Below are 24,643 nucleotides of genomic sequence, written 5' to 3' on the forward strand. Positions count from 1 at the left end.
ATTACCTGACAATGCAATCCAAGAATAAATTTAAAAAAAAATCATTCAAGAATAGAGAGGCTCTGATGATAGGACCTGTGGTTAGCATTCAAAAATAAACAACCATACAAATAATAGCATAACTAACAAAAATTGGGACGTGGGGGGAGAAAAAGATGAGGAAGGGACAGATGAGTGCTAATTTTCCCATTTTTCAGAATAAATCAATGCTATCTAAAATTTAAAATAACTTGAATATAAAACCAAGTGACTCCATAACCTTTAAAATTTTTATAATTTTTTTAAGTTTAGCAAGATCATACAAGTTGAATATATATTTATTAGATATATAAATAATATAAAGCAATCCCTACAGCTTCAATTTGTTTCTTCTTTCTCTGTCAACTTCAGTTAATAAAGTTTTGCAAATTTATTTCTAAATCTCTTTTTCTATTCTTCTGTCTAGAACAGTGCTTCTCAACCTGGGGCTATTTTGCACCCCAGGGAACATCTGGCAATTTCTGGAGACATATTTGGTTGTCACAACTGCGGAGGGTACTACTGGCACCTAGCCGGTAGGGGCCAGGGATACTGCTATATGCCCTACAATGCACAGGACGGCCCCTGACCATCACAAGGAATTACTCAGCCCAAGTGTCAAGAGTGCCAAGGTTGGGAAACCCTGCACTAGCGATATTTAGAAATGTCTGGAATAATGCTCACTGGTATTAATCATTATTTCTGAGTTGTGTGACTCTTGGTGATTACTGTAGTCTTTTCTTTGACATTTCTGTATATCTTAAAATTTTAGAATGACTTCATATCAATTGTCATTAATATTTAATATTTAAAACAATGAATACAGATATATACATGTAGAATCTTGTCACAAAAGAATATTATTGTAGTTCTGAGAATTATCAGGATTCCCAGTCTCAAAAAAAATGGAAATCTTTTGAAAGTGTTAGAAAGAATGTTTGTTGTCCCACATTTGGGAAGTTTCTTGAATATCAGTTACTAGCTAGTAATGTAAATGTTTTCAAAAGAACACAAAACAAAAAGCAAAATAAGTCATATTTTTCTTTCTTCAAGAAGTAGATAATATTTCAGTTTTATAAAGTCACTGTCTTATTAAAAGAGTGAAAAATCAAAAGTATTAAGTAAAATCATGTGCTTATTTGAAAGCACTTTCACTACCTCAAGCCCACGTACATGAATGAGAAATGGCTCAGGATGGTACTAAACGTCCTTTGTACTTTGTGATTTTTAAAAATCAGAATAAGTCTTTCAAAATATAAACTCCTTTAATTAAAAGTATATATTTGCGTATCATTTAATTGCTTATACAATAAAAAACTTATTCCTGTTCTCTCACGAGTAACTCCAAGCTATAGGTTTCTCGAGCTGTATGAGAGATCATTCTCATTCTTTCATAAGCTGCTATTTATTGATTATCTTTCATGTAACAGGTAATGTACTAGGTGTCAGGAATACAATAATAAATGAGCAATGGACCTGTTCTTGAGAGGCTCAGAAATAATTAAAAGCCAGTATGAGAAGTATATCTTCGTAATTTACTGAACATTCTTTGAAAGTGTAGGTAAAGTCCTCTAGCGACCTGTGGAAGGCTTCATGAAGGAAGGGTGTGAATGTGAGTGTGAATGGTTTCAGTAAAAGGATTGGGGGTGTGTTGCAGATGTAGGAAAGAAAGCAAGTGAAGAGGAAATGGAGCCAGATGCCATCAGTGGTGGATGAATTTTCTCTGAGCTGCAGGACCTGCAGAAATAGGGGAAGTTCCGTGTAGGTATCTTCCTGATTGATGACAAAAAAACATTTAACCCCGGGGGTCAATACTACTACGCTTTCTCATTAGTGTGAGGGGAGAGTTCTGAAGATAATGCAACTACAATTGGCATGCTCTCCAATAATTTTTAATGCATGCTGAAGTTGAAGAATTACTGGTCTAGAACAGTGGTCCCCAACCTTTTCGGCACCAGGGACCAGTTTCGTGGAAGACAATTCTTCCACGGACGGGCGGTGGGGGGGAGGGACGGTTCAGGTGGTAATGCAAGCGATGGGGAGCGATGGGGAGCGGCAGATGAAGCTTCAATGGCGCGCCTGCCGCTCACCTCCTGCTGTGCGGCCCGGTTCCTAACAGGCTGCGGACCAGTATCAGTCGCGTCCTGGGAGTTGGGGACTCCTGGTCTAGAAGACTTCTGATGGCACCTCAAAAATGAAGATGGCCCCACTGCTCCCAGGAGAGTGAGCAGAAAGGAAAATATATGTACGAGCCCTCCTAGTTATAATCGATTAACTGTAAACCCAGATGTTTTCCCGTGATTCTTTCCTTTGACCCTTTGTCTCTAAAGTTAGTAAAAGTCAGAAACATATTCAGTAAGATCCTAGGAGTATCCTGGAGAATACCCATGTTACTAAAATCTTTACTAGTCAGTTTCTTTGTTTTATTATTCTTTTACAATTTCAGCCATTCTAATAGTTATATATTGGTATCTCCTTGTGGTATTATTGTACATTTCCCTAATGACTAATGATGTTGAAAATCTTTTTATGTGTTTATTTGGAATCTGTATATTTTATCTGACAAAATGTATGTGCAAATCTTTTGCCCATTTGTTAATCTGAATTTTTTTTTAATTGCACTGTTAGAAAGTTCTTCATATATCCTGGATACTAGCCTTTATCAGATATGCGCTTTGCAAATATTTTCTCCCCACGTGTGGTTCTTCTTTCCATTTTTAAAAAATTAAGTTATATTGGAGTATAGTTGATTTACAATGTTGTGTTAGTTTCTGCGGTGTCGCAAAGTGAATCAGTTATACATATACATATATCCACTCTTTTTTAGATTCGTTTCCCATGTAGGTCATTACAGAATATTGAGTAGAGTTCCTTGTGCTACACAGTAGGTTCTTATTAGTTATCTATTTTATATATAGTAGTGTGTATATGTCAATCCCAATCTCAATCCCAATGTCATTTCAAAAGCAGTTTTTAATTTTGGTGAAACCCAATTTATCATTAAAAAAATTTATGGATCATGCTTTTGATGTTGCATCTAAGAAATCTGTGCCTAACCTAAGGTCACTATGATTTTCTTCTATATTTCCTTAGAGAAGTTTTATAGTTCGTGGGTTTACATTTAAGTTTATGATTAATTTGAGTTAATTTTTATATGCAGTTTGAAGTATGGGATGAAATTCTTTTACTGTTTTTGTTTATGCAAATGGATTCTAATTGTTCCAGCACTGTTTCTTGAAGAGGACTACTCTTTCTCCCTTGAGTTGCCTTATGTGTATATGTATGTGTATACATATATCTATTCTACTCCATTAACTGATTTGTCTATCTTGATATCAATGTATACTGATTTGAATTGTGTAGTTTTGCAACAAGCCTTAAAATCAGATAGTTAAGGCTCCAATTTTGTTTTTATTATTCAAAATGTTTTAGCTAATCTAGTTTCTTTGCTTCCCCCTATACATTTTAGAATAAGCTTGCCAATTTCTGCAAAAAAAAAAAAAAAAAAAAATGCCTGCTGGATTTTGATTGAGAGTGTATTAAATCTGTACATCAATTTGGGGAAAATTGACATCTTAACAAAATCAAATCTTTCAATCTATGAGTATTACATTTTTATTTAGTTCTTTAATTATTTCTCATAAATGTTATGTATTTTTGTTATATTTATACCAAATTATTTCATTTTTTTGGTGCTGCTCTAAAAGGTACTTTTAAAATTTCAATTAAAAATTTTTCATTATTAGCATATAGTGATATAATTTATTTTTTGCATATTGACCTTGCATCCTGTAATCTTGCTAAACTCACATATTTTTTTTTACAAATTCTTAAGAATTTTCTACCTAGAAAACCATGTCATCAGTAAATAGAGACATTTTATTTCTTCCTTTCTGATCTGTATGACTTGAATTCCTTTTCTTGACATACTACATGTGCTAGGACCAACAGTATGATATTGAATAGGACAGGTGAGAACAGACATCCTTGTCCTGATCCTGATTTTAGAGAGGAAGCATTAAGTCTGTGACTATTCAGGATAAAGTCAGATTTTCAGATTTTCACAGATGCCTTTTGAAACACTGAGAAAGTTTTTTTAAGTTCGCAGTTTGCTTAGTTTTTATCATAAGTAGGATGTTGAATTCTGCTGTTTACTTTTCACATATTTTTCAAAAAATTTATTTCCATATTCATAAATAAATAAATTCTTTAAGGTCAACAACATTTACTAAGTTTTATATCTGCAGCACAACTTTAAAGGGGACTTTATCATTCATATCTTTTGTGCTTTTGGTAAAACACCTAACGATGTTATCTATGACTTCTGACATTAAGCAATAATAGCAGTAGTAACACAAAATTTTATACCCATCTACATTTAAAAAAATGAAAAGAAAGACCTGGAGTTAGGAGCAAGCTCATATCTGGTACCTGTAGGTCTCACTCATTTTTATTTGTCCTGCTTTCTCAAGGCTTCTGTCTTCTTTCCTAGAAAAACATGGCTAGATATGAAATTTTCAACATCTCTGGTTTGTGTGATAAATCCAAAATATTATTTTTCTATTTTCATCTTTCCATTTTTCTGTTCAAAGAAAATCTAAAAATTCTGTGTCTCAATGAAGGGTACTAGCATTCTTATTGTCTCAACAAACGGTGCTACCTTCTTTACTCAAGTCAGGAAGCTGGAGATCACCCTCACAGCTTTTCACCCTCACTCCCGTCCAAATCATATTGAACTTACCTCCCTAACTGAGCCCCTTATTTAAGCCCCATGAAAACTATTGCCTAGTTCAAGCCTTCATCATTTTCCTTGTCTTACGTCAAAGGTCACCTTCCTGCCTTTAGGTTTGTACCTGATCTCCATGCTTTCAGTTGGATCATAAGAATTAAGCTAAGTCTTAAATTCTCCCAGTCCTAACTAGTGATCCAGTCCTAATGCCTTCAGGATAACATCCACATATCTTTCCTCTGCTTATAAGGCCCACTGTGCATGATCCCATATCTAGAAGCCCCACATCTGCCCAGTGTATCTCACTTGGAAAGGAAAAAAACTGTGTCTAGGGCATTACACCTTCAGAGATACAGTCTGCTCATAAAGAGAAAACGGGGGCATTCATTACTCTGCCACCATCATTCTTCAGACTGAGAAAGTTTTTAAAAAGGGCCCTTTATGCAGAAAACGCTCTATGACCTTATGTGGGGGTGAGCCTCAACACTAAAGCAGATATGGGGGACAAGAAGGCCAAGGAAAGCTCTCGGTGATTGTTTCATTAATAAGTCAGACGTTAATCAGCAGGTCTCTAAATACTTCAGTATTTGTAAATACTTATTCCTAATGTTGTCAGCCTCCTTCTGCATCCCCGTGGTCACAAAAGTTTAACGCTCTAGTCTCCCAACCTTAAGACTATGGACCTTTTGGACCAGATAATTCTTTGTGGTGGAGGGCTGTCTTGTGCACTGTAGGATATTTACAGGATTTCTGGCCTCTCCCTTTAGATGCCAGTAGCATAAAACCCCTCACAGTTGTGACAGCCAAAATTGTCTCCAGACATTGCCAAATGTCCCCTGAGGGAGCAAAATCACCTTGGATGGAGAGTCACTACCCTAAGGGAAAAGATGCTGTGTGCTTAAGTTCATGACAGGAAGTCTGAAAGAAAGAACCCCTAAGGGACAGAGTTGGGAGTGACCTTAGTCAAAGCAGAACAATTCCCCAGGGATGGTGGCAAATGGAGGAAGCCGGCCTGAGCCCCTGAAGGGTTAAGATCAGAGCCAGCAGTGAAGAGTGCATGCGATGTACAGAACAATTTCTCTATAGTCACACAAAATCATCGCACTCCTCGGGATGCATCCTGCGTTTACAGCCTCATCTCTTTGCACATAACTTTTCTCTGCACATAACTTTTCTCTGCATGAAATATCCTACGTCATCTTTAAGTGACTGTTTAAGGCCTTCTGGCAGAACAGGAAGCAGAGATGATAAAGATTAGGGACGGTAGGTATAATGGCAGACCGTTTTTTTTTTTTTTACAATGCATATACACATTTTTATAGGCCAGTATCATCTTTGCTTTCTTAACTAAGCAACTTCTGCTATGTATCTCCATAAATCCAATGCATTGTCAGATCATCTCTTCCTCTTTTGATCCCCTAGAATAAAATTTCATTTTAGGATATACTTTTAAGGTAAATAAATATTTCTTCTATTTGCATTTTAAGTTCTGGAAATAACTAAAAGCAAAAATAATTGATGCATCAGTCTCTAACCTAGCTGACTTCAGAGAGGTTATAAATGGATATGTATGCTAATTTCATTCCCTGCTGAAAATATGTATTTTCTATGAAACTATATTTTAACTAAAAAATTCCAGTTTAGAGTGTTAATACATTGAATATACAAAACAGCAGGTCCCACTGATTTAGACTAAAAACACACACACACAAACTGGGAAAAAAAAATGAGATTAAAGGTTGAAATGTGTTTGATTAAACTAACATTTGATTCTACTGATGTTCTAATTTCACCCAGGCCCAACAGTATAAAACTCACCATACATTCTTGATAATTTTATGCAGCACTGAGGCCTTCCTTTATAGACAATGGCATGCAGACATTTAGGAATGACGGAGTGAGCTTATGAACCAATCAAATAGAGATGCTTTGTGGTTTCTTTCTCTTGGACTCTTAACAAGGTTTGCTGTAACAGCATTTATTGCCGGGCTTTGCACTCTATAGGGGCGCTTTGTTGATTGACTAAAGGAATGATTTCAGACACTGCTTATGAGTTTTCACACGAGAAGTCTGATTAATTATTATAAGATAGAAACATGGTTCTTAAGCGACATCACTTTCCTCAGACATGTTTACGGCATGTCGCCACCACTTACTGTCTCCCCGGCAGAGCAGAGGCCCTAGTTTATAGGCTGCCGCTGAATGTGGTCGACCGGTGTCTGTGATCACAATCTTAGTTACTGGCAGATGTTCTTTGTAAGAAAGGAATCCAGTGTCATTGGTCCTAAAAAACAGTAACAACAGCAAGATTCTTAAAATTATTCTGATGAACATAATTATAAAGTAAACAATAGTCCTTATTGCATTTCAAAGCCAAGATGTTCTGAGCTAAATTTGCACGCACAGAAGAGTCAGGATCAAATTACTCATCTGAGGATGGAAAAATATGGCAACATTTTAGTGTCCCTTGCAGATGGAATATAGTTGGCGATTTTTAAACTCTGTTGGCCATTTTCTACCTTTTAAATGAGATGGTTAATCCACGGCCATTTAGTGTAATAATTGGTAGTGTGTTTTCAGATCTACCGTTTTGATATTTGTTTCTTATTTTTTTCCCACAGGGTATCTTGTATTTCTGCTCCCCCTTTCATGCCTCCTCTTGGTTTACTTCATATTGTTTTGCATTCGATTTTATTTTTCTACTCACCCTTTAGCTATATGACTGTTTATTGTATTTTAATATTTTCTTTATAGATTATAAGACACATCCTTAATCCATCACACTCTACTTATATTTTATGTTGTATTACTTAATAAAAAATGTCAGAAGCCTACCATGGGATAATTTTTAACATCCTTCCCGACACAAACACCTGTTCTTTGTGCTATGGTTGTAATAATATATTTTAAATCCAGATGCTATAAACTTTATAATTTAATTTACCTAATCAAGAGAAAAATTTAAACACTGGTTTTTACATTTACTGACATATTCATGATTTCCAGTGCCCTTCATTCCTTCCTGAAGATCTGTGTTTTAATCCGGTGTTAGTTCTGTTTAACCTGAAGAATTTCCATCAGTATTACTTACGGTACAGTTCTGTTGACAACCGATTCTCTGAGCATTTGTTTAATCTGAACAGGAATTTATTTTACTTTCATTTGTGAAATGTATTTTCGTCCTATATAGAATTCTAGGTTGACAGTGTTTCCTCCTTCAGCACACTAAAGGTATCATTCCATTGTCTTCTGACCTGTGCTTCTGATGAGAGGTCAGCCTTCATTTGTATCCTTATTCCCCTGTATGGAATGTCTTCTACCAGATTCACCCAAACTGGCTACTTTGAAAACATTCATCTTTATCACTGGTTTTTAGCAATGTGAACAACAAGCCCAGGTGTGCTTTTCTCTGGTTTTTATTCTGCTTGAGATCTTCTGAGTTTCTGGAATCCATACATTGAAGTTGTACTAGTTATCTACTATGGCATAACAGATTATCCCAAAATGCAGTGACTTAAAACACTTTTTATGGTCTATGATTCTTCTGATTTATGATCTTCTGTCTCAGGGTCTCTCCCAAGGCTATACTCAAAGTGTTGGCAAGGACTGCAAGCAGCTCAGTACTTGAGTGGGGAAGGCTCTGTTTCCAAGCTCACCCTGTGGCTGCTGGCAGTACTCTACTCCTTGCTGGCTGTTGGACTGACAGCCTCAGTTATTCACTGGCTGTTGGTTGAAGGCTACCCTCAATTCTTTGTCCACGAGAGCTCACGACATGGCAGATTGCTATATCAAAACAAGAAGGCTAGAAGACGCAGAGAATTTTGAGCAAGTTAGAAGTCACAGTCTTCTGTAACCCAATCTCTGAAGTGACATCTCATCACCTTTACCATATTCTGTTCTTAAAAGCAAATCACAAGGTCCATGTGACATACAAGAGAAGGAAATTGCACAATGGTGTGAATAACAGGCAGTGTGGAAAATTGGGGGCCATCTTGGGGGCTTGCTTCCATAGATGTTTATTATGCAAATTTGAGAAATTTTCAGCCATAGTTTCATCAAATATATATATATATATTTTGCCTCATTTTATTTCCTGCCCTTCTGGGACTCCAATTTCTTGCCTGTTAAATCATTGATATTTTCCCACAAGCCACAAAGGGTCTGTCAATTTTTCTTTCAATCTTTTTTTTTTTCCTGTGTTCTTCAGACTGAATGATTTCTACTTATGTATCTTCAGGTTTACTGAAGATTTCTTTTGCTATTTCCCGTAAGAGTTGAAGTCTATCCAGTGAATATTTTACTTCTGATGATGTTGTACTTTCCTGTTCTAAAATCTACATTTGTTTCTTTTTTTCTTTTCTTTCCTTTCCTTTTTTTTTTTTTGGCTGCGTTGGGTCTTTGTTGCTGTGCGTGGGCTTTCTCTAGTTGCAGTGAGCAGGGGCTACTCTTCGTTGCAGTGCACGGGCTTCTCATTGTGGTGACTTCTCTTGTTGTGGAGCATGGGCTCTAGGTGCATGGGCTTCAGTGGTTGCAGCACACGGGCCCAGTACGTGTGGCACACGGGCCCTAGAGCGCACGGGCTTCAGTAGTTGTGGCATGTGGGCTCAGGAGCTCTGCAGCATGAGGGATCTTCTCAGACCAGGGATCAAACCCATGTCCCCTGCGTTGGCAGGCAGGTTCTTAACCACTGCACCACAAGAGAAGTCCCTACATTTGCTTCTTTAATAAAGTTCTCATTTATCTGCTTAGAATACCCTTTGTTCACTTGTGATTATTTTTACCTGTAATTCTTCATACGTTTTTTAACAGTTGCTTTAAAGTTTTTGCCCGCTAATCAAACACCTGTGTCCCAGGGCCTGTTTCTAAATGGTACTTTTATTTTCTTTACTTTGGATCAAAGTCTACTCTTTTTTGGAATAAGCAACAATTGTTATAATGTTCTGGATATTATGGGTGATACATTGTAGAGACTCTGGATTCTGTTATCATTCTCTGAAGACTTCTCTTGTTTCCACAAGCAGTTAAATCACAACCTTATCACAATAATGGTGGTTCTACTTCATCAGGGTGGGCCTGTGTCAGTTTCACTTGTAGTTTTCAATCATACTCAGTTCTCGGACATCGACTTTGCTGTAAAGGCAGTGGACCTTCTGTCATTTCTATGGAAAGCTGAGGGCTTTACAAAGCCCATCTCAATTAATGAGACTTAAGCTCTAAATTCTGTCTCTCCTCTGGTGGTTGCTGCTGAAATTCCTGTGTAGCTTGTTCAGTTTCCCAGCTGCATCTCTCTGCTTGGTTCCTAGAAATCTCCCCTGTGCATGTGCAGCTCAAGGGTCAGGGGTCTGAGAGGAGTTGATATAGTGGTCTCCCCTCAAGTGGTTTTCTCCTTTCTGACACGTCCAGAAATCAATTTCTAGTCATTCTGGCTGCTCTGAACTTTCCTCTGATACCCCCAGCCAAAAAAAATCTAGTATTCTCTTTGAGTTCTAGCCACTCCATGGCAGGTGGTCTGGTGAGTAGCCTCAAGGAAAAGGCACATAAACACAAATCTCACTCACTTAAGTTCCCTTCTTTTAAGGTTCAAAGGCTCCCAACCCTGGTAGTTCCTGCCTACATTTGGTTATTCTCCACTTGCTACAAGTAGGTGTTTTTAATAAATAGTTTTCCTGGGATTACAAATGTTATCTGGGGTTAGGTTAGTTCTATGCAAGCTACTTAAGCATAAGCAGAATTTAATATGAAAAATTTCAAAATCTTATTTTTAAAAATTATATTTGATGAATAAAATGTCATGCAGACATTGGACAGTTATTGGTGATTAGATTAGTTTAAAATTTTTGTATTCACATTTTAAAATACGTTATTACTGTGTGGGCATTTTCTGTGAAGGCAGTGAGAAAAAAAAAAAAGCATCTCCCAAAGGAGTAGAAATTTTGAAAAATTTTGAGTAAGAGAGACAATATTATTCATATTGAACATATAACAATACGAGTATAATCATGACTCCATATAGATGTCTCCTTTAGGGTATTCTAAAATAATCTGGTTTTTGATATAACATAGTCTTTGATGTTTGACAAATGAATAAATGTAATGTCAAATGAATAAATGGAATATTTCAAGCTCGATTTTCAAATCCCTAAATATTATAGATTTCTTTTTTCAAAATATGATAAACGGAATATTAGTTTTTCATAGCATAGTGTATCCTTTAAGAAAATAAAAGAGCTACATGTTTAAATAATTGTGGGAAATTCTAAGTTTATATATTTAAAGGTTTTATAGGCAGATTATTGAAGAGATGTGTTAGTAATTAAAGGCTGTAAATATATTTTGAGAATAATATAATTCTTAATTATACTTAATTTTAAAGAGAATAACTGACTTAAAATGAAAAGCAGACATGAAACAGATGCCTCTGTTTCATCATATTACAGAAATAAAAGGTGTACGACTCATGATCCATTACCAAAAAATTCAAATAAAAAGATAGTGATCTTACCATTTAGAATTCAGATTGTAATAAATTTCATCAAAACGTACCTTTAATTTCTTCACTGTACTACCTTGTTCAGTATCTGCCTATCTATATATGTTCTGAGTGATTCATTTAAAAAAATAATAAACTTGATTTTGCATAAGGAAATCATATGGAAATCACCATTCATTCCGGTCAGCATCACAGTTGCAGTAATACTGAGAATCAATGCAGTTCCCCTCTAATCCACAAGTACATTTTTGAGGATCAGGTAAAGAACCTCCCCAATAAGTTTGTGTTTCATTGGTTCTTCCAACCCACCAGCTCAGAGGGGTTCCATCTGAAAGACAGAGGTGAGAAATGTGACATCTGCTCTATACCCCAACCCTTCCATCCAGTATAATTCCCTCCTTCCCAAATCATTAAAAAGAATAAATGGAGAAAGACTGATCTGATGTAGTGATATTCCCAACACGGTAATTGATGGCATTTCCTTAAGAAAGTTTTTAAAGAAAATATTTCATTATTTAAGCTTAAATGATTGATATATTTTTCTTTGAGTAGAAAAGAAACCAGCAGTTCCTATTTAATTCAGGCAAAATAGTAAAAAAAAAAAAAATGTATTGAGAGCAGATCACATATGCAATTTTGTTAAAAATAATTTTTTGAAACAAGAAGGCATCAAATTATAAACCACAGTAATTAACATATGAGAAACAAAATTGATTTGAGATCATGAAATGACCATTAAAACATTATGAAATGCTATGTAAAGTTAGTGATTTATCTCAATATATTTATTGGCTAAAAATAAACTAGGTGTTTATTAAACATTAGGCATATTATGGCACTCCCTTGCTATGACTTAAGATATATTTGAAAGTGTGTATTTTTTCTTCCATTTACTGTCTTGGCTACTTATTTGAAGACTACAGAAATAACACTGAAAGATCTTTACGCCCGAAGCAGATACTCCACTCAAAAACAAAGTTTCCCTTAACCAAATGCATTTATTTCTATGATGAATGTTCAGCTACCAGCTCCTTCACAGAGCTAAGACTAAACATGATGCCAAGGAACTAGAACAAAGAATAGACAGAACATTTAGATGCGGCATGCAGGCAATCTGTCTTAGGGAAAAACAAGTTAGAGAGGAAAACTCATAGTCACTTGAGAATCACGGCATGAGAAGAAGGTGACATCAAATCAGTCAGCTCCTCAAAGGTACTTGATCATTTTTCCATTGACTTGCAAACCTTTTAAGTTGCTGCCATTAGCCCTACTTTTACTAATTTCTCCCTTACTTACAAATGCCAAAGCTCATAAAAACTTATTATTAAATTGGACCTGTGCTGATGCAAACAGCCTCTCTCCCAGTGTTACTATACATTCCTGTCCACTATGCCGGGAAAACAAGGAGTTGTTGGAAGCTTGTGTTATGCATTAATTAATATCAAGAATCTTCATCTTCTTTAATTGCATGATTAACTGATCAACTGAAGGCGAAACCTACTTGAAGCACTTAGTAGATCTATTTCAACACACTGCTTAAAACATTATGTGTTCATAGATTTAAAAAATAAATCATTATTCCTAAATACTGAATAATATTTTCACATCTATATTTGCTATCTTCCTGGGACTTCCCTGGTGGTCTAGTGGTAAAGAATCCGCCTTCCGATGCAGGGGATGCAGGTTCGATCCCTGGTCAGGGAACTAAGATCCCACACGCTGTGGGGCAACTAAGCCCGCATGCCACAACTACTGAGCTCGTGCGCCTCAACTAGAGAGCCTGTGTGCCGCAAACTACAGAGCCCATGCACTCTGGAACCCACACCACAGCTACAGAGCCCAGGAGCCCTGGAGCCTGCGTGCCACAACTAGAGAGAGAAAACCCGCACACCACAACTAGAGAGAAGCCCGTGTGCTGCAACAAAAGAGCCTGCGCCGCAACGAAAGATCCCGCGTGCCTCAACAAAGATCCCGCGTGCCGCAACTAAGACCCGACACAGCCAAAAATAAATTATAAATAAATAAATAAATAAATTTGCTATTTTCCCTACAAAGTAGAAACCACTTAATGTTTTAAAGATACCAAATACCTTCGGTTTCCTTCAAGACTTTTTTGAAGTGTCCTAAAGAATTTACATAAGTATAAGGAAGAATTAAGAAAAGCAAGAGAAAATTTTAAAGTTGAAATTAAAATGATAACGTATCAGAGATCACGGTAGATCACTTCTATTCTCATGGTTAAAATCCCAAATGGCTTGAGTTTCATACTGAGCATCCTTCCAGTGTGCTGAGCTGCAGAGCCACAGGTTGCTGGAAACATTTTCATACACATTTCACTTTATTCATCCACAATTATGGCACCATTATTACCCGAAGCTGCTATATTCTCAAGATCTGAAACTGTGAAGTTAACTTGTCTGACGCCACCTTCCTGATCTTCCCCATACATTTCTTACTGTGACCTCGAAATCCAAATTGTTCCCTCTTTTCCACCTCAAATCCATTCTACATGAATTCTAGGGTCACAGACCTGAGGAAAATCTGTGTATTTAACAGTTATCCTCATCATCTGTTCTACAGCCTTCTAGAGTTTACTATTCTCTTTACTAGTAGTTCCCAAACACCTGGGGGCTCTGAAGGTAGGGACTCCTTCACACTCCATATCGTCCCCTTGACTTCGGGTGGTGCTCGCTCACTAACATTCTTGGGGATTCTGTGTTCTGGGTCTTTTAGAGTTTGACTCATTTGTGACTTTGATGATTGTCCTTCCTCTTCTTTCTTCTCTAGTTAAGCAACTCAGTTCATTTTGTTCCATCACATTCATTTACCCTTCTAAAATTATGGTTCTCATTCTTCTTAGAATACAGTTCTGTACTTGCTTATCTACTTTTCTTTTTTAGATTCCAATATCAATATTCACTAATAATGAACAATCAGTTGCATACTGAACTGGCAGGTTCACTATAACCACGATAACCCAGCACTGGAGAGCTGGGAAGAGAGGAGCTCACTTCATGCACTTTGTATGCATTATGCCACCCAGCCACGACCACGCCCCCTTGAGGTTGGTATGATTGGCCCCAATTCAGTGAAGAGAAAACAAAGACTGAGAAATAACTCTTCTATCCAAGTTCTGTACCTAATCAACAAGAGACCTGGAACTTGAACCCAGATCTCTCCCCACCTCTAAATCCTATGCTCTTTGCACTACAACTATCTGATGGTCAGTCTCAGATGGGACTCAGGTTTCAGGGGGTTAAGACTTGAGGGGATACCAGCAAGATGAGAAGAGTTAGGAGGGGTTAAGAGGCTGAAGGAGAACATTCTGAAAAAGAAGAAGGAGGAAAAGGAAGAAGAGGGAGTGGAACTCAGGCATATGGGAGAAAATGATCAGACTGTATTAAGTGGGTGGAAAAGTAAATAGGATTGGGGCTTAACTGGAAACAAAAGATTCAAAGGTCATGCCAGGAGTTCAAAATTTTTCTGCATGACCCATATAACACATGATATTCACATATGAAACACATTTCATTTTAAAGTTCTTGTCATTCTGTCTGGAACGCCAACCTCTCTTAAGATGACAAATGAGAGGGAACAAAGCAGCTTTATTGTGCAGATGTCTTAGAATCTTCTCTGACTACTGAAGAAAAATACACCTGATTATTGCTGCTAGAAAACAGTGTGCTGGGGAGCGGCATGAAGGTTCATAGGCAAGTGGGTCCAGAATACGCAGCTGAGGTGTCCAGACAGAAGAGTCTGTACTGGACAGAACAGCTAGGAAGGCACTGGAGCTTCTTAAACAGTAAAGTGTTGTGATGGAAGCAGTGTTTCTTACAGGTGAATTCTCTTCATGAAGATTAATCTTTTGGATGATACAGTGGGTGGGCAGGAGATATGGACTGATGACCAGCTGAGAGGCCAGTAGGAAAGATCTTGCAGTAACTTCATAAGTTAGGTCATTAAAGCCCGCACTAAGGCAGAGCTGGTGGGACTCGAGATATTGTCACATAATGAGATGCTCTAAAGGAAGAAAACACAAGACCAGAACCATAATTTAGGAGCAGACTGGTTATTAAAAGTAGAGTAAAAGAAAGAGTTAAACATGGTTTTCTGATTCCTCTTTGAGCTACTTAAAAAAAAAAAAACAACTGTGTTTCTAGCAGACTGTTCTAATTTTCAGTTATACCCAGAGGGTAACTGTCAACAACCCGTGAAAGAGTCACACAGAATAGTCACTTTCAGAAAACGAATTCATATTTTTATTAGCTCTTTTCCATGGTAAAAACCAACCGTATGTGTCACTTGCCCTTTATGAGGGATCAACGGTGCGCATTCATCGAGTATCGGAACAAAGTCCTTTTCTGTGCAGTTCTCTGATTAAGGGCAGGCAGAGACTCTAAAGACAATCACGGCTTTGCACAAAGCTCAGCGTGAACTGACCTTGTTCTTTTCTTCAGGCAACAGCATCTCTGTGACTTCCAGACGGTGACACATTTGCTAAAGACACAGGGAGCACACACCCTCGGCGGCTCTAGGCCTCCACCTTGGCCGACTTAAAACTCCGCAGGAGCTGGTTAAGTAAAACACACTGTGCGACGTGTGTAGGGGGACAAGTGCCCCAATTTACGTACCTTCCTTATTGACCAGTCGTGACTTCTTGCAGTAGTAGGTCAGCTCCTGTTCACAGTGCTCTGCACGGTTAACTGTGGCCTGGAGCTGCTCCATGCTGGCCACATACTCGAACAACCCAGCATAGGGGTTCTCTGGATTGGTATTGCGGACTCTTGTTACATCAGAGCCATTGTGCTGGATGATGGTCCACGCAGTTTCTTGTATGCAGAAATGGGGGAAGAAAGAGAGGAGACCATCACTAGTCTGCAAAAGTTAAAATAAATAAAGAAAATCAAAATCACCTTTTATCTGAGTCAAATTTTTCTAGTCATCAAACCTCTCTGAGAGGTAGAATCAACACAAATGGATTCTTAAAACTTTGAAAGTATAGTAAAGTGATTTTTTTCCCTGAAATTTATACGATTGCCACGCATTTGCAGTGTTTTTATTCTACTTTTTCATATAATTCAGCCAGAAATTATTCATGGAGAAAAATATTAAGAAAACTGATTATTAAAATTTGTGGTGCATTTCATCAAATCTGACATTCTGCTTTTAGAAGATGCATCATTATTTTTCTTCAAGAAAGAAAAAAATGATGCTATTATAACTGTAAAACATTGTTGATTGTTGACACACCCTGAATTCAGAGATGTTACAATATGAAAAAAAAATGTATCTTTGAATTTGTAAAATATTTTAAATGACATAATGTAAACAATGACTTTTCTAGTCTTATTGTATGCTGCCAGTAAAAAGAAAGTCAAAATTTTATGGTCTGTATATATACCTCCCTTCAGACAATTTTTAATTATGAGTGTACATCTATTTCTTTTTTACATCAAGTTTTGGATAGAGGATTTTTTCATAACATGGGAAAATGTACAAAATATTTAAGTGGGGAATGCAGGATACAAAACTATATATAATATGATTATGATACATACACAAACACACACATAAATATATATTCATTGGACACAGATGTTAGGAAATTACACCAGAAATACATCTATTTCTTTTAAAATCAAATCTGAAATATTCATCTTGGTATCATGTGATCTGCATAGTTATGCAATGCAAATAGGAAGTTACTTTTTTGAACACGCGATACAGCATCAGCAACTCAACTAACACAAGAAATAATATATCTTTGAGTAGGTACTAGACCTATCACTATTAGCATCTGAATGCCTGTAAACATTTCAATCATACTGATTACCAAAACTATTTAGATGAAACAAAAATCCGACAAGGTTTGTAACAGAAGATGGCATATTGTATCTATCCTTCAACTTTCCCAGCGATAAATTTCTTATTATATTTACTGTGATATACGCAGGCCCAAGAACACATTAATCAAAAGGCCTCCGATTTAATAGGTGAGAAACAGATTGGAAGTTGTCAAAACTCTGCTATAAATGTGCTGTTAAATCACATAACTCTTCTGTATTAAGAAGAATATTCCAAATTGGAGGAAAAGAGTAGGTAGAAATCCCCGCCAGCCTCTTTTTAGCTAATACATTCACATGGATCAACACAATCAAAACAAGACATTTCAGTCCCACCCGTCTCCTGGTCATCAGAATTTTGAATAGAGAGGCCTGTTAAATAAATGAGACAGGAGGCAAGTTTGACAGCCTTACTCCCCTCCATGCGTGGATCATTATTTTCCTCTGAAACAATAGCTGTTACTTTTATTTCCACCTTGCATTTCAGCTCACTGAAGCGCTTTAACAGTAAATTATTTTCCTTAAAGAGGACATGATATATAAGCTCATGAAATTAATTATGGATGACCAGACAGCAGTACAGTGGAGAGGTCATCAGGAGACCTGAGTTGCAGATCTGGCATGTGTCTGCGCCCTTAAGAAAGTCAGGCGAAATCTGAGCCTCCATTTCCAAATTTGGAGAAAAAAAGAAAAAAAAAAGGTAGAATACAGGAGGCAATATATTAAGTCTGAAATTCTATCATGTTAGCCACACAATCCTGACTGTTAGAAATGTAAGATTATTAACCAGGCAGATCTGTTAGCCTAGCCTCTGCTGGACTCTGCTTTTATTATTCAGCGGAATGATTCACCTTTTCTTGTGGGGAATCAGTGGCGTGCATGAAGCAGCTCATCTCCGGCTGAGTAGCTGCTGAAAGAGCAGGACAATACACCTCCTTGAGACCTTTGTCTCTTTGCTTTTTGGGTCACCCTGAGAGGGACTTCCCTATCGCTTAGCATCCACTGGGTCATGAAGAACACACTGTGTTCTTGTAAGGTCTCTTAAGGTATTGTAAGCTATCCAAGGCCACAGTGCATGACAGCTGTTAAAGGGCAGCTCATAGAAATGTTTCCTTTTGAAATTCTAAAATTTCCATACTATGATAGTTTCTGTAAGTGATTTCATTTTTCTAATATGAAGTGCTACAAAGGAGGAAGTTACGCGGATGCCATGCTTATCAGATAATCAAGATGTCCAGGGCAAAGCAGAGACAATGAAAGCATCACAGTGGATTCTGAGCAATGGAAATGAGAGCCCAGCATCCATGCTCCGAATCGCATGTGCTTTACTAATAAGAGGAACGTCTGCAAACTATTATACTGTTCTTTCGGACATGATCGTGTTATCTGATATTTCTACAAATACCTATTTAGAAATTACAACTATAAAAAAAGTAGACTTCACAATGCGTAATTCAGTATTTTGTGATTTAATCTATCGGTTTTTCCACTATTCGAAGACTGATAGGTTCTGATTTGCTAACTATACTGCTAGGTTCTGATTTGCTAACTATAGTATCTCCAGCACGTAGGCTTGGCATGTGCTGAAAAAGACATTAGTCACTGAAGGAATAAACATGTGAATGAATAAAAACAAAGCCTTGTCCAGACTAGAGCACAGCCTTCCAGGTTATCTGGTTGTGATTCTGTGGTGGCTCTGAGATTTTCATTGAGTTTTAACTATTTTAGAACTTTGTAAATAGGATACATCTGATGCAACTGCAAAATAATGATAAGGCTGAAACTGTGAAGGGTATGAGACATCCCACTTGCAAGCTAACAAGTTATCTTGCCTTCTATACAAATTGCATCTATTTATCTTTAACTCTCTCTCTCTCTCTACACACAGTGAGTGCCAGATGCACCTAAGCCTACTGGAGTTGTACCACGAGAGAGGGACCCCCAAATTACAAGACTCGGAGCTTAGAGAGGATGGCTGGCACACATCTCCACCCCCCCAAAGAGTGAGAGAGGAACTCTGGAATGCAACAAATCTCTGAGGAGAGGGCTGTCAAGTTCTTAGGTTTTACAATGTAGGTAAATACCTCTGGGGGAGATAAGCTTCAAATCCCTCCAGGGAAATCCACTATCTCTAAGACATATTTACATTAAATTATCCTTTAACACAGACTTCCAGTTTTTTTGCTACTTGTTTTGCTTAGCAAGCAAGGCATTGTTTCCTTACAAGTAATTCTGTCTACAGACCAGCAAATTCAACCTGGTAGAGGTCGATGGGCTCCTCCACTAGGGAAGAAGCCAGTTTTGCCTCCCTTGGCCCAGTCACTTCAGCATTACTGATGTATGGATATGTCTGTTCTTTGAATCCTCTTTGAACTGACTGTAACATCTTACCAGTTTCCTCAGGAATAAGGTTAAACATTAAACAAGATCTTCAAAATGTGTTTTTTAGCTTTTATTTTTCTATCTGTGTAAGAGTCGTGATGTTATTTTTTTGAAAATTATCCTTTACCAAGTGCAAAGAGAGTTGTCAAGGTAAGGAAACACAGGGAAATGAGTAAGAAGAGATAGCAGAAAATCTATGAAATTAATATATATACTAAAACACTGAAAGGCAGTTTGGGTCTACTGGTGTCTCTCCCTGAAAGTGATTTCTAACACATAGATTGTACGTAAAGCAACTGAGTGATTAAGAACTTGATTTATCTTGGGCTGACTGCTATTTTCTAGTGTGATAACAGTGTAAAGAAAAAACATGCTGTTTAAGCAACACAGTTGCAGAGTATGTGTTCCTTCAGGATTAATAGCTGCGGGTGATAGAGGTGATAAAGACTGTAAGAGTGGGTAGGAAGTGCTGTGTTAAGGAAAGCTGGGAGATGAAAGAAAAGCTAGCATCCTGGAGCAAAACTTGATGTAAACAAGGCTGCATTTGAATGACGATAGCGAGTTATTAACTCTCATAGCTATTAAAAAGGTCTTTACTATTGAAATCCCTAAAGTAAAAATAGTTTTGTTATTATGTCTTTTTTTTTTTAATAAATGTATTCATTTATTTTTGGCTGCGTTGGGTCTTTGTTGCTGCGCGCGGGCTTTTCTCTAGTTGCGGCGAGTGGGGGCTACTCTGTGTTGCGGCGCGCGGGCTTCTCCTTGCGGTGGCCTCTCTTGTTGTGGCGCATGGGCTCTAGGCGCGCGGGCTTCAGTAGTTGTGGCTCACGGGCTCTAGAGCGCAGGCTCAGTAGTTGTGGCACACGGGCTTAGTTGCTCCGCGGCATGTGGGATCTTCCTGGACCAGGGATCAAACCCGTGTCCCCTGCATTGGCAGGCAGATTCTTAACTACTGTGCCACCAGGGAAGTCCCGCTATTATATGTCTTAACACTCTCCAGACTTCTCATGAAAGGGTCTCAGGGGCCCCTATCTCAGAATCACATGGGGAGCTTGGATTTAATACAGTAGACCTTGGTCTCTAAACTTACTGAGTCAGTGAAATTAAATCCAGGAGTCTTGGTAGTGGGGCACTGGGAAAAGGTGACTTTAAACCATAGAATTATTATTTTCACAAAAGTTAAAAAGCCACGGCTATACCTCTCAGCAATTTCTCTGCACTGAAACAACTGTCCTTACAGTATAATATTTGATGCTGAGACATTTCTTGAACATAAAACTATTCCCTTACAGAGAAAGCAATGGCTTTAGTGTACAAGAAGAACAAAAAAGCCCTATACATTTCAACAGCGACAACCACTGGGATTCATATTACCCTAATTATTTAAAAATTATATTTAGAATACTCTGTTTAGAACGAATTTTCAGTTTTTAACATAGTTTAGGAAATTATCCATTCAAAAGGGGTTTTCTTTGTATCTTTTAGCTTGTAATGCTTAAAGATATTTAAATCCATGTGGAATCATCTGTTGGACAGTAATTCTAGACTAAGAACTTTTTTTTTTTTTAGTTACACATTTGCAAGCTGCCAATTCAGCATTTTGTCTTGCCTTCATAATTGGTATACCTGATTGCTGTACCTTGAGGATATGTTATTGGCTACAAGCAATGAGACATTGGTAGAATGTAGCCTTTTCTAGTGGAAACATTTTCAGGCTGGGAGCCGGGACCAAGGTTTGATGTCTTGATCTATCCCTAATGATATTCCTTAGTCTGCCTCTGTCAACCTCCTTGAGTCTTGGTTTCCGCATTTGCAAAACCACATCAGTAAGGAAAGTTTCAAGTTGTAATGTGCATTTTTCACTGGGTTGTTACATTCTGGGACTGTCACTTTTGTTTGAATATATTTCAATATTCCGGAGCTTCTGAAGATACTTCCCTGTTTCCTAACTGGATTATCTGTGTCTCTGTCCTCCACTGCTTGCTCTTCAAATGGCTTTAAGTTTTGTGAATGTCCTCTTTTTCATCAATACTTTTTGATAATTTTGCTAAAGCACCTTTAACCTCTGTGTGTGTATATATACATAAATTTACTTCTTCGAATTGTAGAGTTGAGGTGTGAGATTCAGGTAACTAAAACAGGCATATTAGTAATATGACAAGGTAAATGTTGATTTAATAGAAATGAAATAACTCATTCAATAAAATGAAATTAATAATTTCCTTACCATTTAGATGGTCATGAAAAATGTACATGGCCTATAAATTACTGAATTATTATGCATAATAAACATAATGTAGGCATGCATGTATGTATATACAGTCAATCTTCATTATCTGCAGATTCTCATCATCTGTGAATTTGGCTACTCACTAAAATTTATATGAATCCCAAAATCAATTCTTGAGGTGCTCTTGTACGTCTAGACACAAAGCAAAAAAACTGAGTTGCCCAATATGAATTTCAGCTGCCCAGCTGAAGTTGAACAGAGCCACGCTCTGACTCCTTGCTTAGCTCTCATACTGTAAACACGTATCCTATTTGTGCCATGTTCTTTGTGCTTGGTGATTTCGCTATTTGAAGTGGCCTCCAAGCATAGAGCTGAAGAGCTGTCCAGGGTTCCCAAGCACAAGAAGGCTGTGACGTGCCTTCTGAGAACACATGTGATAGAAAAGCTTCCTTCAGGTAAGAGTTCTGGTGCTATTGGTTGTGAGTTCAATGTTAATGAATCAACAGTATGCATTAAATAAGGGGTCTTTAATCTGAAACACTAGTAAAACAAGGTTATATATTGATCAGTTGATGAGAATACTATGACCAGAGGCATGCAGGAACCTAATCTTACTGTAATTCCCTGGGAGCAATGGTTCGGTATTGACTAATTCAAGTGTCTATGGTTACTTTACAGAACATTACTATCACAGATAATGAGAACAGTGTGTGTGTGTGTGTGTATGTGTGTGTGTGATATTACTTACAGCTTTAAAGATTACAGATACTTAGAAGTATCTGAATCGTAGAATCAAAACTTCATAAAGCATGTGCATATGAATAGTTCAGGGTGCTTTTGTGGGAATGCAGGATTCACAGGCATGCAGTGAGAGACTGCTAAATCTCGCTCACAACACAAACAGAAAAAATCAAAAAGTTATTGGACACTTAAGTTCATATCTTTCATTTGCAAAATTTTCCTTTTCTCTCTGTGAAGTCTTCTCACATTTATTATGTTCAATTCTCACATAATAGAGCGGGGTGTTCTCTAAAGTTTGAGAACCACAGGTCGAAAACAGCTACTCCCAAACCTGGGTGCACAAAAGCATCAAATGGGAAGATTTTTAAAAACACTGATTTTATCGTCTCACCCCAACCCTCCTGCCTCAGGGCGCTACCTGGGGGTCTGTACTGTGCAGACTGGGGAATTTCATTGAGGACATAAACATGTAAGAGTCATCAGCTGTCTTAGGTTGCTTTGGCATTTGGAGCCGTGCTATGGACTGAATGTTTGTGGCCCCCACTAAAATTCATATGTTGAATCACTAACCCCCAAAGGTAATGGTTTTAGTAGGTGACCCCTCTGGGAGGTCATGAGGTCAAGAGGGAGGAGCCCTCATGAATGGGATTAGTGCTCTTATAAAAGAGCTCCTTCTATCATGTGAGGATACAAGAAGGCTGAAATCTGGAAGACAGCCCTCACCTGACAATGCTGGCACCATGACCTAGGACTTGCCATCCTCTAAAACTGTGAGAAATATTTCTATTGTTTATAAGCCACCCAGTCTGTGGCCTTCTGCTACAACACCAGACAGACTAAGACAGGTAGTGTCCTCAATGATGGTGACAGCAAACAGAAGCCACCTGGTTGTGTTATATGAAAAACCTCTAAGACACATTCTATAGTAATTTTCCCGAATATTTGTGGCCAAGGTTTTACCACTACCCTGCAGTTTTCAGAATTACACATTAATACAAAGGAACTGTTGCTCCCACATTCAACTGCCTTCTCAGTATTCCATTTGAATGTGTAACAGACATCTCAAACTCAAAATGTGTAAAACTGAGCTCGTTATCGTTCCCTTCAAACCTTCTCTGACCACATCTCAAATAATGGCAACTTAATCACTCCAATTTGCCCAAGCCAAAAATGTCGCGTTATTTTTTTGGTTCCTTTTGTTTTCTCATTCCTCACACATATTCAATGAGAGAATTTAATCTCCGTCCACCATCTACATTGTATCATCCAGTACAACCCACCATCTCCAGCTCTTGCCTGGATTCTTGCGTTACTTGAACTTGGTCTCCAATCAGACTTCCAAACTCCTATTATACACATACATCTTACCTATATGTATGTACGTATTTGGTACACACACACACACACACACATATTTTCTAACTCCTTTCTACCCCTGCTCCTAGATAGGCATTTCCCAACACAGGAGCAATCATGATTTTATTAAAGGAAGTCAGATTGCATCTACCATTGCTTAAAACTCTCCAATGTCTTCTCAGCTCATTCAGGGTAAAAACCAGAGACCTTACACGTTGTAAGGACCCATGACTCTTCCTCTCCTGCCCCCGCCCACTTGATTCCCTCTTGCTCTCCTGCTACTCCCAGATTACTCACCATACTCCAGTCACACTTTATCTGCTGCTGTTTTCTGAACACACCTGGTAAGATCACCTCTCTCAGGACTTAGCACTTCCTATTTCCTCTGCCCGGAAGGCTCTTTCCCTAGATATTCACTGCCAGATTTTAAGTAGTAAATCCTCCTCTGCCATGCCTCCTGCTTCAATTTCATATTTCCTTTTTTCTGCTTATTTTGCTCCATGAAATGCTGACTTCCTGACACAGCGCTATCCAATGTAAACTTTTTCCAATGATCGAATAGATGGCTATGGAGCAGTTAAAACGTGGCTAGTGAGACTGAGGAATTGGCTTTTAATTTAATCTTATTTTAATGAATTAATTTAAACTTGTTAAATTTGTTTCAAGTCATTTAGCTATATTAATTAATTTTAATTAAATGTGAATCTAAATAGGCATTTGTTGCTAGTGGCCACTACACTGGACTGCACGATTCATCTAGAATCTATTTGTGTTTGATGGTGAAGGGATCAAGAGTCTTTTTTACAATATTTACAGACAGTTTTCCGCAGCACCACTTGTTGAAAAGACCATCT

The 24,643-nt window shown here is 37.7% G+C and overlaps 1 protein-coding gene across 2 annotated transcripts in view; it reads right to left on the reverse strand.

Moving 5' to 3' along the window:
* CNTNAP4 (contactin associated protein family member 4) overlaps positions 1-24,643 on the reverse strand; it is a 265,562-nt gene that overhangs the window by 39,882 nt on the left and 201,037 nt on the right. For both annotated transcript variants that reach the window (XM_028166624.2, XM_007182603.2), the window contains exons 13-15: positions 15,869-16,066; positions 11,409-11,565; positions 6,904-7,031 (exon numbers count right to left, since the gene is read on the reverse strand). In XM_028166624.2, coding sequence (XP_028022425.2) covers positions 6,904-7,031; positions 11,409-11,565; positions 15,869-16,066 — 483 coding nt within the window. The remainder of the gene's footprint in view (positions 1-6,903; positions 7,032-11,408; positions 11,566-15,868; positions 16,067-24,643) is intronic.

The sequence above is a fragment of the Balaenoptera acutorostrata genome, chromosome 19 (genome assembly GCF_949987535.1).
Source record: "Balaenoptera acutorostrata chromosome 19, mBalAcu1.1, whole genome shotgun sequence".
Lineage (NCBI taxonomy): Eukaryota > Metazoa > Chordata > Mammalia > Artiodactyla > Balaenopteridae > Balaenoptera > Balaenoptera acutorostrata.